The sequence below is a fragment of the Microcaecilia unicolor genome, chromosome 4, assembly GCF_901765095.1.
Source record: "Microcaecilia unicolor chromosome 4, aMicUni1.1, whole genome shotgun sequence".
Lineage (NCBI taxonomy): Eukaryota > Metazoa > Chordata > Amphibia > Gymnophiona > Siphonopidae > Microcaecilia > Microcaecilia unicolor.
In genome coordinates this window covers 344,056,026-344,075,468 of record NC_044034.1, presented here as the reverse complement: position 1 = coordinate 344,075,468, position 19,443 = coordinate 344,056,026, and the positions used below count along the sequence as shown (strand labels likewise).

The 19,443-nt window shown below is 41.9% G+C and overlaps 1 protein-coding gene across 6 annotated transcripts in view; it reads left to right on the top strand.

Annotated features, from left to right (window-relative positions):
* KCNE1 (potassium voltage-gated channel subfamily E regulatory subunit 1) overlaps positions 1–19,071 on the top strand; it is a 145,003-nt gene extending 125,932 nt beyond the window's left edge. For 5 of the 6 annotated variants that reach the window (XM_030199679.1, XM_030199678.1, XM_030199675.1 and 2 more), the window contains one exon: positions 18,198–19,071. In XM_030199679.1, coding sequence (XP_030055539.1) covers positions 18,235–18,606 — 372 coding nt within the window. In that variant the 5' untranslated portion in view covers positions 18,198–18,234 and the 3' untranslated portion in view covers positions 18,607–19,071. Of the gene's footprint in view, positions 1–16,795; positions 16,879–18,197 lie in introns of those variants that run through there. The other variant, XM_030199677.1, reaches the window with a different exon arrangement.
* The last annotated feature ends 372 nt before the right edge of the window (positions 19,072–19,443 follow it).

Here is a 19,443-nt window from a genome sequence, read left to right as displayed (position 1 = left end):
CTTAGGTATTTCTAATTTCTTTTAAACCTTGAGTTTTGGGGGACTGCTCTCTGGCAATGCTACTGATGTAAGATATGCACATATTTAGAGAATCTCAATATCGTCAGCACCCTAACTTCAAACAGGAGGGGGTACTGATACATATTTAGAGAATAGCACCTTGGTGGATTTTTTTTTTTTTTTTTTTGCATTTACACATGTATATGCCATTATTCTAATCATTTATTCAGAGAATCATCCTGTTAATATAAGCACATACTTTACAGAGTTACGTCCCAAGTCCCAGGCGTCTCAATTCCAGGCTGTGCTGTTTGAGAGTCAGGGTAAATATGCTTGACGCATTTATTGCACTACTGGGCATGAGCAGATCCCTTCCACAAGCAATCCAAAGGGGCCAATTCTATAACTGGGTGCCACCCTGAGCTTCAAATGCTATAACGGCATCTATGCATACAGATAGCCGTATAAAATACCAGCGTAAGCCCAAAGATGTTAGGTGTACACTTGCCAGGTCAATGGCAGGTGTAAGTGAGTGTGCCCAAGTGTTTCATCTGTGTACAACTGACATTTAATATAATAATTCACACCTCCAACGTTCTGAAGCTGACTTCGTGGCAGTGAAGCCGTGTAGTGTTCGTAATCGCCCCGCACTTGAGGGAACTCTGTATAGTTGCCTGGGAAAGAAACGCGACATCAGAAAGAGAAGGGACCAACCATAGGCCTCGCACTCGCTCTCAGTGCCCCGCCCTCGGAGGGAAGGAGAGGCTGCATATAATATTCACCCACCGGAAGTTCGTTCCCTGTATGCAACAGATGCACCTTGGAACGCACTGAAAGCACCAGAATGAGGTTTGGAATACACCAAGGCTGGCTATTGGAGCACCAGAATGAAGCTTGAAGTTCCCCGAGAGAGGCTATTGGTGCACCAGAATGAGGCTTGGAATACACAGAGAGGCAGCTGGAAGGTTGGAAGATCTCACTGTCGCACCCCCTGTCAAAAATTCCTGGCTAAAAGTCACTGGCCACACCTATTTTTGGGTTGTGTGTATAAGTCCAAATTAGTGTATGTCACAAAAAAGGATTTGAGAGAGTATCACTACTGTATAACCTCAAAGATTTCTCTCATATGTTGGCACCAAAGTATTTTTATATATGTATGATTATGGTTCTGTGAAGTGCATTGTAGAATATCTTAGCTGTAAAGTTCAATGTTTCCTTTTGAAGGGGAAAAAAGCCTCAGCAGAAAGCCCAACCAACCACCCGAAAACAACGTTGAAAAACAACGTGCGTGGAAAGAAAACAACGGCTTGGTGATCCCATTATTTATTTATTTATTTGTTGCATTTGTGTTCCACATTTTCCCACCTATTTGCAGGCTTAACGTGGCTTACATAGTACCGGAGAGGCGTTCGCAGACGGTGTGAACAAATACGAAATGGTGTTGTGGTAAGATAGGTTCTCATGGAACAGTCTCGTTAGGGTATCATAAAGCGCAAGGGTTGTGTTATGCCGTTATGTACTGTGGTTTTGATGTGTTGTGGAGTTTGAGCATTATACTAAGGCTAAATGTGCCTGATATCAATGGTCCTCTATGCCTTGAGACTGCTGATTGCCAAACTCTGGCCAAAGTCGGTGTGATGGACTGACTACTTGCACATTACCCTGTTCTACTTGATAATTAAGTTAAGTAATAACTTTTTTCATGTTTGGGGATCCACTTCAAGTCAGTTCTGTGAAGTCAGCATTTTTACATTATAGCTTTGGAGTTAGAAGGGTATTTTTTTTTTTTTTGGCGCCTGTGAAGATTAAACAGTCCGTTGATTTCTTTCCACCCACGTTGTTTTCCAGCGTTGTTTTCAGGTGGTTGTTGGGCTTTCTGCTGAGGCTTTTTTCCCCTTTTCTTCAAAAGGAAACATTGAACTTTACAGCTAAGATATTCTACAATGCACTTCACAGAACTATAGTCATACGTACATAAAAATAAGTCCAAATTACTGGCAATTAATACAAATTAATGCCAATAATTGGTTACACCCAATTGACTAGTTCATGTGCACATTTGGGCTCTGTGCCCAATATTAGGCAACCTATATAGGATGGGGGGGGGGGAATGTGGCTGAATATCCCCAACTTTGCTTCCCCCCAAATCCTGGCCCGACATTATCCAGATTCATGTATAAGACGTTGGTGAGGCCCCACCTGAAGTATTGTGTTCAGTTTTGGAGGCCGTATCTTGCGAAGGATGTTAAAAAAATGGAAGCGGTGCAAAGAAAAGCTACGAGGATGGTATGGGATTTGCGTTCCAAGACGTATGAAGAGAGACTTGCTGACCTGAACATGTATACCCTGGAGGAAAGGAGGAACAGGGGTGATATGATACAGACGTTCAAATATTTGAAAGGTATTAATCCGCAAACGAATCTTTTCCGGAGATGGGAAGGCGGTAGAACGAGAGGACATGAAATGAGATTGAAGGGGGGGCAGACTCAGGAAAGATGTCAGGAAGTATTTTTCACGGAGAGGGTGGTGGACGCTTGGAATGCCCTCCTGCGGGAGGTGGTGGAGATGAAAACGGTAACGGAGTTCAAAGATGCGTGGGATATGCATAAAGGAATCCTGTGCATAAGGAATGGATCCTCAGAAGCTTAGCTGAAATTGGGTGGCGGAGCAGGTGGGGGGAAGAGGGGTTGGTGGTTGGGAGGCTAGGATAGGGGAGGGCAGACTTTTATACGGTCTGTACCAGAGCCGGTGATGGGAGGCGGGACTGGTGGTTGGGAGGCGGGAAATACTGCTGGGCAGACTTATATGGTCTGTGCCCTGAAAAGGACAGGTACAAATTCAAGGTAAGGTATACACATATGAGTTTGTCTTGGGCAGACTGGATGGACCATGCAGGTCTTTTTCTGCTGTCATCTACTATGTATGTATATTGGGCTGTTCAGTGATTTAAGAGCCTGATACTGAGTGCTCCAACAAGTGGCTTTTTATCAAGCATTTATTGGCACTAATTAAATGTAATTGATTTATGCATGATCTGAAAAAAGGAGTGTGGAAGTGGGAGGGTCATGGGTGGAACAGGGGCATTCCTAAAATTAACTCACATCGTTATAGAGTAATGGGGACGCATGCCTAATGTAGGTGCATACATTTGCATCGCATTTCAGTTGGTGCAAATGGCCGTGCCTAAACTTAGACGTGATTCCTGGGCGTAAGCACTATTCTGTAAACCACGCCTAACTTTAAATGCAGCTTATAGAATAGCGCTCCTTTCGTTGCCGATTTTTTTTTTTTTTGGCACCATATATAGAATCTAACCCATAGTACCACTAAAAATCAGGGAATAAGGACCTTGTACATTTAACAGTGGCCACTAATGTAACATAGTAACCGTAAATGACGGCAGGTAAAGACCTGTACGGTCCATCCAGTGTGCCCAACAAGAGAAACTCATTTTACATGGTATGTGATACTTTATATGTATACCCAAGTTTGATTTGTCCTTTCCTTTCTCAGGGCACAGACTGTAGAAGTCTGCCCAGTACTGTTCTTGTACTAAGTTCTGAAGCTAACATCGAAGCCCCTTTAAAATTTATTTATTTATTTAATACATTTGTATCCTGCACTTTCCCACTAAAAGCAGGTTCAATGCGGCTTACATAGTATTAGGTTATACAGAATTTTGTTAGGTAAAGTAAGAAATATAACATAGGAATAGCATGGATGGGGTCGGTAGAGATAGGCGATAGGGGGGTAGTGATAGAATGGATGGGTTGGTAGGGATAGGTGATGTGGGGGGTGATGCGGGACTTGACCCTGTTGTGAGTGTGTTCAAAGAACTCGTATTGCGTGATATCAATAAATTCTACAACACCGAACATCGAGGCACCCATGACAACTTAAGTAAGCTTGAACGTCAAGCTTTACAAGATTTAAAGGAAGATACAAACATTGTAATAAAACGTGCGGACAAGGGAGGGGCTGTGGTCGTTCTGGACAAGGCACAATATATTGCTGAAGTCGAATCACAATTAGCTGATACAACATCATATCGAGAGCTGGAGGAGGATTTCACTCAGGAGGTTCTAAGGCTAATTAAGGAGGTCACCCAAGAGGGTCTTAAGCAAGGGTTCCTTACGGGGAAGGAACACCAGTTTCTGAACAACAAAACACCGATGATCCCTGTACTATACATACTACTGAAGGTTCATAAAGATCCAGTTAATCCCCCAGGGAGACCCATTATGTCCTCGAGGGGCTCCCTTTTAGAACCTCTGTCAGTGTACGTGGACACATATTTATAAATGACCTGAAAATGGGAACAACGAGAAAGATGATTAAATCTGCAGATAACACAAAACTGTTCCAAGTTGTTAAATTGCATGTGGACTGTGAGGACCTTAGAAAATTGAAAGACTGTGCATCAAAATGGTAAATTAAATGTAATGTGAATAAGTACAAAGCGAATTTACACTCCAGCCTATCCCTATCTATTCAGTCATGATCAGGGCATAGACCATAGAAGTCTGCCCAGCTCCTGTTTTGTTTCCAATTACCGGCGTTGCCACCCAATCTCCGCTAAGATTCCGTGGAACCATTCCTTCTAAACAGGATCCCTTTGTGTTTATCTCACGCATGTTTGAATTCCATTACAGTTTTCATCTCCACCACCTCCCGCGGGAGGGCATTCCACATATCCACCGCCCTCTCCGTGAAAAAATACTTCCTGACATTAGTCCTGATTCTGCCCCCTTCAACCTCAATTCATGTCCTCTAGTTCTACTGCCTTCCTGTCTCCGGAAAAGGTTCGTTTGCGTATTAATACCTTTCAAATATCATATCACCCCTGTTTCTCCCTTCCTCCAAGGTATGCATGTTCAGGTCAGCAAGTCTCTCCTCGTACGGTTTGCAACACAAATCCCATACCATTTTCGTAGCTTTTCTTTACACCGCTTCCAGTCTTTTTACATCTTTAGCAAGATATGGCCTCCAAAACTGAACACAATACTCCAAGTGGGGCATCAACACCTCCTTTCTTCTGCTGGTTATGCCCCTCTCTACGCAGCCTAGCATCCTTCTGGCCACGGCCGTCGCCTTGTCGCATTGTTTCTTCATCTTCATATCCTCCAACATCAACACCCCAAGGTCTCTCTCCTGAGTCGCGCTTACTAATCTCTCCCCTCCTATCCGGTATCTCTCTTTTGGGTTTCCGCACCCCAAGTGCATCACTCTACACTTCTTGGCATTAAATTTTAACTAAACACAGTTCTGGGTAACCTACAAGGATCGGTTTCAGATGTCAAAATTGATGAACTGTAACAGACACCCTAATTGAAAATCTTAAAATATCAGTATTGAGAAAATTGTGCTTACTGGTGATATGTGAAAAATAAGAAAATAAATATAGTTATATAATTATTTGTTTGTTGTGCATTGCACGGATTGATATTCAAAAAAGTATTACAGTGACTAAGAACTCGCAGGAAGAAGATCTTTGGACTTGCACAAACTCTACCTAAGCTAAGTAGCTTATATATAATAATCTTTACACTCATAACATCAGTTTTTTTGATATTGTTCATCAATTCAGTACTATGATGAGGATGGAGGTAGGATGTGCAATGATGTAAATGTGGTGTTCATGCACAATTTGAACTGCCAGTTCACTGCAATACACAAAAAAAAAAACTGAGCACAACAAACAAATATTTATATAACTTTTGTTCACATATCACCAGTAAGCACAATTTTCTCTATACTGATATTTTAAGATTTTCAATTAGGGTTTCTGTTACAGTTCATTAAATTTTAACTGCCAGATCCTCGACCATTCTTTTAAGGTTCGGAGATCCCTTCTCATCGTTTCTACTCCCTCCAGGGTATCCACTCTATTGGCTATTTTCGTGTCATCCGCAAAAAGGCACACCTTTCCTTCCAACCCTTCAGCAATATCTCCCACAAATATATTAAACAGAATAGGCCCCAGCACCGACCCCTGAGGAACTCCACTGCTCATCTTCCTTTCCTCCGAGCGGATTCCGTTTACCACCGCCCTCTGCCAGCTGTCGGTCAACCGGTTTCTTATCCAGTTCACCACTTCCGGTCCTAAGTTCAACCCTTTCAGCTTATTCACGAGTCTTCTGTGGGGGACCGTATCAAAGGCTTTGCTGAAGTCCAAGTAGATTACATCTAGCGCACGTCCCTCATCCAGTTCTTTGGTCACCCAGTCAAAAAAGTCAATAAGATTCCTTTGGCAGGATTTTCATTTGGTAAAGCCATGTTGCCTCGGGTCCTGTAACCCCTAGAAAGTTAACTATCCTTTCTTTCAGCAGCGACTCCATTATTTTTCTTTGTACAAGACCCTTTTGAATGTTGAGCCCAGGGAGAGTACAAATGTCATCCTGCTTGGGGAGTAAAGACCACATTTTCTTTCTGTTGAGCAATGTTCCCTTGAAACTCTTTACCGGTGATATTCAAAATCTTGACACTGGTTGTTAAGCCCACAGTGAATGAGTTCCTGGTTCCATATAATCCACAGGGATCTGAAACATGTCATTTTATGTTATTTTCCACCTGAAACAGGAAAAAAAAAACCTAGAAATTGTCTTTTCCCTGTGTTCTGAAGAGTACACACTGTTTTTTGTTTTTTTTTCAATAGTGCGTGCTTTTATGGCATTTGGCTCTGAAACAAATTTTTTTTTTTTAAATGAAAATTCCAGGAAACTAAACACAACAAATTTTTTTGCAGCTCTTATTGTGATCTTCATAGAGGGATCTGTGATATGTGCCATCCTGTAAGGAATTGTTTCTGATTCTCTAGTAGCAGAGTACTGTAGTTATTTCATTTATTTATTTATTTATAACACCGTGCATATTTTTCTGCCCTACATTTCCCGATTCACAACGTAAAATCCCGTGGACACATCTTTAAAGGACAATATATTTCTGGAGTAACCTCAGTTGGAGTAATGACGCTTTCTTTTTCCTTTCTATATTCCTATTTTTCTTTATAGACTATTCGACCTCAAGTTCTTATTTGAGAATACAAGGATCACCAAGGTCGGTCATTCCATTTTCCTCATAGAAACACCTTATCTCACCTTTTTTTTATATTCACTGCATTCCATGCTTTATGCATTTACTTATTTTACACCCTCTTTGTAAATGTGCTGTGAACATGGCCATATATATATAAAAATATTTTTTTGATAATTAAATATCTTTAGTATATATATTTTTTTTTAACCTTTAATTTGATTTAAAGATACATATACATATAATATGTATATATATGTGTGTATGTGTGTATGCATGTATATATGTGTGTATGTATATATATTTATATGCATATATATTCCTGACTTTCTTTGTCTTAATCACAGATTTATATTTGTGCACACTAATGTAATATAATATATAAGCATGTTCTGCCTTTTATCTGTTATACCATATAGAGTTTCCACATATGGACATGTAATTATATATTATATATGTACCTTTTACTACATTTTATATCTCTTTTCTTAGACCATACAAATTCATATTCTTTTATCATTCTGTATTATTTATATATATCTTTGTTAATAATTTTGGATATTTGTTTATATATATACTTTTACTCAAGACATATACTGAAAATTTTCTGATAAAAATTTTCTAAAAAATTTTCTGATGCATGATTTTCTACTATTGTTTCTTACTATACTTGTTGCTTATTTGAATATATTTTTAAATACTTACTATTGTTTTTTATTATATTACTTTTATTATATTTGTTGTTTATTTGAATTTATGTTTTTAAATATCTATTGTTTTTAGACTCCTGAGGCAGGCCTTCTGGCCGAAACACAGTTGTCTGTGTCGAGTCATTTAATAAAGTGGTTCTTTAAAATTCATCTCCCATTTTCCTGGAGTCATTGGTCCATTTCCCACTCTTTTTCTGTGTTAACATTTGTATCCCACATTTTCCCACCTATTTGCAGGCTCAATGTGGCTTACATAGTACCGTAATGGTGATTACCAGTTCCGGAAAAAAAGAAATACATAGTTAAGGTAGAAGAGACAGAATGGAGTAGGTATTCAGGAAGGAAAGTTCATCTTATAATATAAATCGGGATAATTTAGCTTGACACAATCATGAATATTAAACTCCAAATAGTGTGAGCGATAGGAAATAAAGAATTAGATATTGTGAAAGTCCAGTGTGCATCTTGTTAATTGAGGTTAGAATGGCAAATTGTGGCGGGTAGGCACCTTTATGGGAAAGCCCCTATGATAGCTAATAAGGCCCACTTGTTGGCATTAAAGACGTCTCTGAATGCGTTTCAAAATCAGAGATCCCAGAAGTCTCAGATACATTATCAGTATTATCTCTATACTCATGGTAACAAGTGTGGCAGGTTAATGGCCCATTGCTAAAATATTGGGAAGGACCCAAAAAGATTGCCCATTTGAAAATATCTTCAGGGGGAGAAACTAGTTTGGATAAGGTGATTTGTGAGATATTCCAAGATTATTATGAAAAACTGTATACAAATCCTCCAGATTTGGGTCTGGATGACTACATATTTGGATAGTTTGGACTTGCCTTGCATTAACCCAGAAGACCAACAATTCCTTAATGCCCCTATGTCAGTCAAAGAAGTGGGGTGGACAATCAAGCAAAGCCCTCTCGGTAAGGCTCTTGGGTCAGACAGGTATGGGGTTGAATTCTACAAGCTCCTTCAGGAGGACACTGCTCAAGCCTTGTAGGATATGATTAATTATATCACAGATTCAAAAGAACTGCCTCCCTCCTTAAACCTGGAAAAAATTATAGTGCTAATGAAACTGGGTAGGACCCTTTATTACCTGGGTCCTATAAACCCGTTTCCTTGCTTAATTTTGAAGTTAAGCTGCTAGCCAAAGTTCAGGCTAATCATTTTCAGTGGTGGCTCCAGAACAGTGGAATAATGTCCAAGAGAGTAATCGGAGAAATATTGATTACCTGCATTTTCACAGGGGGGGGGGGGGGGGGCTGGATTTGTGGCTATGTTAAAATAGGTGGGGGGAGGGGCTACATTTTGTAATATTGTGATCTAATAATTTAAACTATGTGTTATATATTTACTCAGGTTTCCTTTGTCTAAGATTATATTTTTGTTTAAAGATTAGAAACCATTCAGTGTGACAAGAAGGGGGGGGGGGGGAACCTTTTTACATCACTGTATTTGTTGTTATGGCAGTGCCAGGTACTTATGACCTGGATTGGCCACTGTTGGAAGCAGGACACTGGGTTAGATGGGCTATTAGTCTGACCCAGTATGGCTATTCTTATGTTCGTATGTAAATGACTTTGGGCATCAAACATATAAATTGCGAGTGACCGTACTCACTCACAAATGCGCAGTAGAGACTTTCCCTCTCTGTCCCGCCCCCACGTCAATACGCGATGACGGGGACGGGACAGAGAGGGAAACTGCGCGAAGGGGAGGGAGGGAACCGCTGAGGTCGCTACCGCTCCCTCCCCCCCTGAGGTCGCCGCTGCCGCCCCCCCTCCACCCATCCCGGGCCCTCTCTTCGCAATTGAACTTAGAGCGCTGAAAATGCAGCAGGCAGATCAGCTGAGCTCCCGTTGGCCTTCCTTCCTTGCCTGTGTCCCGCCCTTGCCGACGTTACGTCACATGAGGGCGGGACACACAGGCGGAGAAGGCCAACGGGAGCTCAGCTGATCTGCCTGCTGCGTTTTCGGCGCTCTAAGTTCAATTGCGAAGAGAGGGCCGGGGCTGGGTGGAGGGGGGGAACGGTAGCGGCGACGACTCCAGGGGGGGGGGGTGGGAGGGAACGGTAGCGGTGACCTCGGGGTGGAGGGGTGGCGGCGACCTGGCGAGGAGGGTAGCTGGAAATCTCGTCCGTTTTAACGGGCATAACGGCTAGTTCATGTAGAAATGGTAAACAATCCTAAATAAATACATAAAATCAGGACTGCCAAAAAGTGTTCCTTCTTGAACGGGGTGGATTGGCAGCTCTTGTGAGTGGGCTGGAAATGGCTGAAAACCAGGGTCGGACATTTCAACCAGCCCTGCTGTGTGCTGTTCTGTATACATTTTGTGCATTTTGTTCTGTTTTTGTTTTTAAAGCGCTGTTGTCTTGGTCCATTGAATCCTTGCTGCTGACTGAGCGTTCACTTCTCCCACACAGAAGGACTTATGAGTTGCAGAAGTGGCCAAAGCAACCGATTATAAACCACCCCTCTGCATGTAATAAGTGCAGTTAAAAACATAGATCTGAATTGTTCGCTGAACTTCTTCCTAATTTTAGAGTTGTCAGTGTTAATGCACGCTTCCCTACAACGTGAATGTCTGCGTTGAAGACTGGGAGAAATCTATGCTTACGTACAAGAAGACTTGTCAATGGGATGTTTGTTTAGTGACCTTGAGGGTGAGACCTGAGGCTGTCTGTGAAAGTGCCAACACTGAGAGAAACGATGATTAGAAAATGTTTTTCAATTTTATGTGTAAAGAAATGCTGGAATAATGAGTGTATTGTACAGTGAGAGTAGAGACACATTGTTAGGCTACTGAAACTAGTTTTATTGCCCTCGTTGCAAGGATTTAGTATATGAAAAATAAAAAGCTGCTGGTTGAGATCGGAGGGGAAGAATAGAGAATACAGGATCTTGTGCAAGACCCTGTCAATCAGAGTTGGCCAGAAATATTCCAGAATGAAGGATCTGTGCAATGTGTTTAGTCCAGTACAACCTTTCTATATGTGACTAAAAGGGGTTGTAGCAGTGATACCCCTCACCTATCCACACCCACCCTGTTAGAATATCAATGATATGCTTTGATGTCCCCATGCATACCTCCGACCCACCCCCATCCTCCCACCCTGTCATAGTAATGCTTGAATGTTTTCACTTACAGTGGGGGAAATAAGTATTTGATCCCTTGCTGATTTTGTAAGTTTGCCCACTGACAAAGACATGAGCAGCCCATAATTGAAGGGTAGGTTATTGGTAACAGTGAGAGATAGCACATCACAAATTAAATCCGGAAAATCACATTGTGGAAAGTATATGAATTTATTTGCATTCTGCAGAGGGAAATAAGTATTTGATCCCCCACCAACCAGTAAGAGATCTGGCCCCTACAGACCAGGTAGATGCTCCAAATCAACTCGTTACCTGCATGACAGACAGCTGTCGGCAATGGTCACTTGTATGAAAGACACCTGTCCACAGACTCAGTGAATCAGTCAGACTCTAACCTCTACAAAATGGCCAAGAGCAAGGAGCTGTCTAAGGATGACAGGGACAAGATCATACACCTGCACAAGGCTGGAATGGGCTACAAAACCATCAGTAAGACGCTGGGCGAGAAGGAGACAACTGTTGGTGCCATAGTAAGAAAATGGAAGAAGTACAAAATGACTGTCAATCGACAAAGATCTGGGGCTCCACGCAAAATCTCACCTCGTGGGGTATCCTTGATCATGAGGAAGGTTAGAAATCAGCCTACAACTACAAGGGGGGAACTTGTCAATGATCTCAAGGCAGCTGGGACCACTGTCACCACGAAAACCATTGGTAACACATTACGACATAACGGATTGCAATCCTGCAGTGCCCGCAAGGTCCCCCTGCTCCGGAATGCACATGTGACGGCCCGTCTGAAGTTTGCCAGTGAACACCTGGATGATGCCGAGAGTGATTGGGAGAAGGTGCTGTGGTCAGATGAGACAAAAATTGAGCTCTTTGGCATGAACTCAACTCGCCGTGTTTGGAGGAAGAGAAATGCTGCCTATGACCCAAAGAACACCGTCCCCACTGTCAAGCATGGAGGTGGAAATGTTATGTTTTGGGGGTGTTTCTCTGCTAAGGGCACAGGACTACTTCACCGCATCAATGGGAGAATGGATGGGGCCATGTACCGTACAATTCTGAGTGACAACCTCCTTCCCTCCGCCAGGGCCTTAAAAATGGGTCGTGGCTGGGTCTTCCAGCACGACAATGACCCAAAACATACAGCCAAGGCAACAAAGGAGTGGCTCAGGAAGAAGCACATTAGGGTCATGGAGTGGCCTAGCCAGTCACCAGACCTTAATCCCATTGAAAACTTATGGAGGGAGCTGAAGATGCGAGTTGCCAAGCGACAGCCCAGAACTCTTAATGATTTAGAGATGATCTGCAAAGAGGAGTGGACCAAAATTCCTCCTGACATGTGTGCAAACCTCATCATCAACTACAGAAGACGTCTGACCGCTGTGCTTGCCAACAAGGGTTTTGCCACCAAGTATTAGGTCTTGTTTGCCAGAGGGATCAAATACTTATTTCCCTCTGCAGAATGCAAATAAATTCATATACTTTCCACAATGTGATTTTCCGGATTTAATTTGTGATGTGCTATCTCTCACTGTTACCAATAACCTACCCTTCAATTATGGGCTGCTCATGTCTTTGTCAGTGGGCAAACTTACAAAATCAGCAAGGGATCAAATACTTATTTCCCCCACTGTATATACACTGTCAGCTAGCACATTTGCTTATTTCCGATCTGAGGAAGAAGGGCAACCTTCGAAAGCTAATCAAGAAATGTATTAAGTTATGTCCAATAAAAAAGGTATCATCTTATTTTCTTTTCCATGTTTTATTTTGTTTGATTTCTATAGATTCTACATGGAATGTTGCTATTCCACTAGCGAAAAATAAAAAGGTGGGAAAATAAGCCAGGCTATCCAAAGAATGGAACCAAATTATCTTTTCTTAAAAAACAAAATTTAATAATCTTCAAACAAATAATAATGTAACAATAACACATTAAAATTGACTCATTATTATTTGTTTGAAGATTATTAAATTTTGTTTTTTAAGAAAAGATAATTTGGTTCCATTCTTTGGATAGCCTGGCTTATTTTCCCACCTTTTTATTTTTCGTTTCACGCCTCTTGGGATCTATTGAGTTCTCCACTGTTTGTGGATTCTCTTTAGGCTATTCCACTAGCAACATTCCATGTAGAAGTCGGCCCTTGTGGATCACCAATGTGGCCGTGCAGGCTTCTACATGGAATGTTGCTAGTGGAATAGCAACATTCCATGTAGAATCTCCAATAGTACCAACATTCCATGTAGAATCTCCAATGGTATCTATTTTACTGTCATAGTAATGCTTGAATGTTTTCACTTATATACACTGTCAGCTAGCACATTTGCTTATTTCTGATCTGACGAACCTTCGAAAGCTAATCAAGAAATGTATTAAGTTATGTCCAATAAAAAAGGTATCATCTTATTTTCTTTTCCATGTTTTATTTTGTTTGATTTCTATTGATAAGCAGTGATTCCCAAACTTTTTTTTTCCTATGGCAGAATCCCTAAAATATTTTCACATACCAGTGAACCCTACTCTCTTCCTTCCCCCCTCACACAAGGAACCCCCCCCCTTCCTAGAACCACACGCAGACACCCCCCCAGGTCTACTGTATTGTTGGTGGTTTAGAGGGGTAGGAACAATTCCCAGTCACACCTGCCCATCCAGTCTGCCTGGTAAAATGGTCAAGATTGCAACTGCTGCTCCTTAGAGGTTAGTTCTATACACCCCCCCCCCCCCAAATGCCTTTTATATCATCATTTAAGTTTTTGCTTAGGTTGGAAATGCTACATGCAGGCTCGGCACACCTCTGAAGTGAATCATGGTTCATGTCCCTGGCTTGGAGGACCATCACAGGCTGTGGGTTAAGCACAGCACCAGTGTAATTTTATCAGGAGAGGTTTAAAATGGTCAAATGTTTATGCCTTCAAAAGTAATCTCAAATACTTGTCAAAAGTATATATGTCTGTAAGAAGAGAATATAACTGATATAACTTCAAATACTCTTCTCTTAATGTATCGCAGGGGCGTAGCCAGAGCCCAAGGTGGGGGGCCCATTTTGGTTGCCATGCCACCACCCACTGCCGCCACTATAAACATCTTGGTTGGCGGGGGTCCCCAGCCCCCGCTAGCTGAAGCACCTCCACCAGAAATACCTTGACTGGCAGGGGGTCCCCAACCCCAGCCAGCTGAGGACTACATACAGCGCTGGTCTCCAGTGCCTTGCCTGCCCTACTCTCTCTTCCCCTCGCGTCAGGCATGCTGCGCTCAATTTCACTAAAAGGAGTGTGCCTGACGTGAGGGGAAGAGAGAGCAGGGCAGGCAAAGCAGCGGCGCTACTGCAGACCAGCACTGGATGAAGTCTTCAGCTGGTGGAGGTTGAGGACCCCTGCCAGTGAACCAGGGGCCCAGAGCAAATTTGGGGGTGCCCAGGCCCCAGTGGCCCCACCTAGCTGCGCCACTGATGTTATCGCTTCACGGACCACAAAATCACAGAATATCTGCAGCAATATCGTACACTGTAATAAATGTGAATGTAAATATAAAGGTGAAAAGAAATCACTCAGTGTAACACCATGTGCACAGCAAAGCGTCGAGTCACGGAACAGAGCTGTCAGCTACTTCCGCTAACAATGGTGACTGTGTTCACACATCACCGTGATCTCTTATGTGAACAAAAAATTGTGTACATATGGTTGGTGCAGATTATTATGCCCCATGCAGAAATACAATGTGCTGAACTTAATGTGCCCAAAAATACAATCACTAAATTGTTTAAAAAAAAAACCTCTTTAAATCATTCTATAGCTGAGCTTTGGCATTTGTCTCCATGGACTGCAGCTCTATGAGGTGCCCCGTTTTGTAATCCTTCATCAGGAGCCGTAAGCGCAGCCAGCATATTAAACAACAACATCACGTCTTCTATAATAACTTGAAAATAAATCCAGGGCTTGATTGAAACAGCCGGGACTTCCTTCTTAAGTATTCCCCACGCAACGTGACAATGTGTAAGAGTCTCCCGACTTGTGCGATGGAGACCCAAAATGTATCAATCAAGTTAATGCCTCCTTGGCTGTTTAAACGATGGAATTCCATTCCACAGTATCATTCATACCCCACTCTGTAGTTAACTTCAAATGAAAAATCCAAGTTCATGTACAGCTAATTATTGTTCTGTGTTACCGCCATCTGAGAGGTATTTATCTGCTCAATGATCCACCATTCCAGGTCTTCGAAATTGTGCTTTGCATGATATAAAATTCAAGCAAAAAGAATCTTCATCAATTTTTTACATCCTGGATATTCACTTGCAGTAGTGAAGAAAGCTTATTATAGACAAACAGCGATTTGTTATTACAAATTAAAGCTAGGGTTAGTATGGATAAACAGGTTTGTATATAAAAATTTTCAGTATTAGCCCCTCAGGTACTTAAAATCATTTATAAGCATTGGCATGTGCTCCAGAATTCCGTTTTTAAAGACGGTCCGTGTATAGCATACTCAAGGGGCCAAAATATCAGAAATTTAACAGTGGGAACCCATTTTCAGGAATATGTTGAGTCTCAAGTAAGACAACGCAGCCCGTGTGGCAATTGTAAATTTTGTTCCTCCACCAAAACCAGTACCAACTGGGAATTCATATGTACAAGTCGTCGGTACACACTACGCCAAATGACTACATGTGAATCATCTTTTTTCTTATACATTAAATGCTCGTGTCCCAAATATTATGTAGGTCGCACCATTAGAAAAATTAAAGTACGTCTCAGTGAACATCGCAGTAGGTGCAAAAATCAAGTGTAATCAGCGCCCATGATACAACGCCTCGTGGGCCCCCTGCATGTCTAACACCAGACTTGTTCTTTCAGATTTGTTCAACCTCTGGATGTTTTCTGATTCTGTGCATGCTATTAATAGGTTTGTTAGCTGCACTTGCAGTCATATTGAGGATATCTTCAGCATGTTGAAAATGCTTGCAAAGATCTCCGTAAACTTGAATGATAAATGTTTTGTATCTTCCTATAGAAGGGCCAGAACTGTATACTTGTAGAGGCTGACATTCCAAGGGTTTAGAGGCCTACATTTGAGGACTAGGGCTCCTAAATGTTTGCTCAAAATTCAGTAACCTCCTCCCAAATTTAGGACCCAAATAAGTGGGTAACAATAGTAGTGGATTTAGGATTAAGACTCTTCAGTTTGGAGAAATGTTAGAAGTCTATAAAAATCCTGAGTGGAGTGGAATGGGTAAACATAGATCAATTTCTTTAGTCTTCCAAAATTACAAAGACCAGGGGACACTCTATGAAGTTACTAAGTGGCATATGAAAAAAATATTTTTCACTCCATGCATAGTTAAGCTCTAGAACTCGTTGCCAGAGGATGTGGTAAAAGCAGTTTCCAGTCGCCCTATTATTGTTCTAGGTGCCTACTTTCCTTTATAGAATACTAGTGTAACCGGGTATATACGAGCTTAGCATTTTGATGTAACCACTAATGCAAGCTCATAGAGCTAGTATAAATGCATGTGCTGAAATGCTGGAGATGTACTCATAACGTAATAGCATTCTATAAGTTATGCAAGTAAACAGGATGCCTGTCCATGCTCTGCCCCTGTGTACTCCCCCTTGCAAATACACGCGATCCAAGAGGCATATTTACAGACAGCGCTTAGGCTGAATATTGGCATGTGCATGTATAAGGTATACACAAAAAGTAGCACATACGAGTTTATCTTGTTGGACAGACTGGATGGACCGTGCAGGTGTTTTTCTGCCATCATCTACTATGTTACTATGTATGCATGTATCAGGGCTGTGGCTACCGTTGATCATTGAACCCTCTTTCCCATTTCCTCGTCTTCCCCCCCCCCCCCCCCCCACATCTCTGGCATCCTTCCCTTTCTCCTCCACCCCTAGTCCTCCAAACCCACAGTGGGTTGCCAGCAGAGGCAAAGATGAATACACGCTGCCTCCAGCTGATTCTGCCAGGCCTTTCATCTGCTTTGTCCCACCCACAGGAAATTGCATCACAGAAGGTGAGAGATGGACAGATGTTGGACCTGCCGGGGAGGGGGGGGAGAAAGGGAAGAAATGCAGGACCTGGGCAGAGAAGCAGACATGGGGAAGAACAGAGAGGAGATCATAGACATGGAGGGAGCATAGGGATAGGGACACGGAGGGATGATGCTGTCCAAAGTAAGATAGGGACACAGGAGAGATGCTGAACATTGGGGAGAGGATCACAGGGGAGATGCTAGACAGGACATATTTTCACAGGGAATATGGATGGTGGACATAGAAGAGAAGTGTCAAAAGGGCATGAGACCCCGGAAAGAGTTCAGAAAAAAAAAACAGAAAAGCAGAAAGACAATGGGACCAAAGGTAGAAAAAAAGCATTATTTTCTGAATTTATTAATTGTAATATGTCAGCTTTGGGAAATGTTTATGTCTGATACATTTGCATTTCAGTTTCTAGTACTAAGACAGATTTTATGTATAGGTCTGGAATGTATTTGCTCTTTGCTGGGTTTGTTTGTTTACTGGAGCTCTGAAGGGGTTGCTCCTTCCCTCCCCCCTCGGTCCCCACTACCTTGGGAGAGATAGTGTTATAGGAGCCCATCTTAATTATCCGTCCGGGGCACATTTAGTCCCAGCTATGCCACTGGCGTATGTATTAATGTTGTAAATATTTATATAAAATTGCCTTCTTAATGTAGTTATGTTTAAAAAAGGTCTGAAAAATTCCTGGAGGAAAAGTCCATAAACCATTATTAATGGTAGACCTGGAAAAAACCACTACTAATCCCTGGGGTCGGTAGCATGGAATCTTGTCATGGGATCCTGCCAGGTACTTGTGACCTGAATTGGTGGCCACTGTTAGAAACTGAGCAACTCCTTGGTCCTTAACACTGATTTTTGGCATCGGGTACCTAAATTTAGGCTCCTAGGAGCATTATTCCCATAAAGTTTCAGCTAAATTCTTATTTAGAAACATAACTTAGGTGCTTAAATTTAGGAGTCTAGGCTTTTATGTATATTAGGCCCACCGCGTATAATCTGTGGAAGTGTGAGTAGAGTTGTCACCTGACCCAGGTCAACCTTGAGAAGCTGATCCAGTTTTGGTTTCGCCCCTTTTATCTACATTATAGACATGTCCTGACTCTCCTAGAGAAATTGGACAAAGACAGATTCAGTTTTTCAGGGTTGATCTGCTATTCTAGAATTTTATAGTGGCGTCAATGGACAAGTCTCACCCAGAAAGGATTGTGGGGGACGCATTATCCATCGAGTGTTCTGAATACTAAAGTTGGTATCTCTTGAAAGATTTAATGCTTGCATGTTTACTTTCTTTTAGAAAACACCATTAACAAGGGAAACCGTGGCACAGGAAAATGGGTGAGGCCAACGACACGGAGCTAACTTCGATCCTTTTCAATTTATATCAGTACATGGTGAAAGAAAAGAACAGCACAGTTGTCGCACTGCACAAACACCATGACCAGTTGGAAGTAATTTATGTCCTCCTGCTCTTAGGCTTCTTTGGATTCCTGACATTCGGAATAATGTTTAGCTACATTCGATCCAAGAAGCAAGAGCATTCCAATGATCCCTACAACACGTATATCGCAAAGGACTGGGATAAGAGCCTCCAGAAGTTTGTCAACACCCCAACAGCAGAAAGTAATTCTACCTGCTTTCTGATTGAAAACCAGTTTGCTGTTGAACAGCCCAGCAGTATCATTCCAGAGGTGAAGCCTAATTAACAGTAGTTCCAGGTTCTTGGACAGATTCTTTGGAAGATCGTTAGAAGGTCACTAGTCACCTCCATGCATTGTTTTTTTCATGGCGTATGTGATCTTCTCGCTTTACAATAATCCTTCATTAAGTGGTATTTTCAAATACAAAATATTAGGAAACTGATCATGAGCTAGAAACCAAACTGGTACCAGTAGCTGGCTTCACTGTGATCTACCTCTGCTGTTTCAGTACCTGTACCTCAAGGTGTTTGTGCCTCCTTGGATCGTGGAGGTAGATAGAGGCTGACCTACGTCCTGTTCAGTAATTCGGGCAAGAGGTTTCCGCATGGGGTCTGAGGACTGCCCCTTCCAACCAACTTCTTGTTCAATTTGGACAGAAACAGCTTTATGTCCATTGTCTTGTTACGGATGAATAATACCTGTGATCTGATTACCTTGCAGAGAAACACATTAAAGGAAGGGATTACTTAAGTGAGGATTGATCTGGAGCAGGGTATTCAGATTACTGATTATGGGTGAAAGTGACAAGATAATTTTAAAATGTAATCATCACTTCTTTCTTTTTTTTCTGATTTTTATTTCATTACTGAGGTCATTCTGGTATCTAATTTTTGGGTTACTGTTTCCAGTTAACCACTCTTAAATTTTATCTTGTTAGGATGAATCCTCCTGCGGGCTACAAACGTGCATTACATATGAATAGAGCACAAAAGCCTGTAGAGTAAGCCAGGGAATAGAAAAACACAAGGGTTTCTACCTGCCCTACACCTGTCGCATTCCTTCCTCAAGGATTCTGAGGCTTAAACTGAAGTTTGTCACAAACTATCCAACCAAAATTTAAGA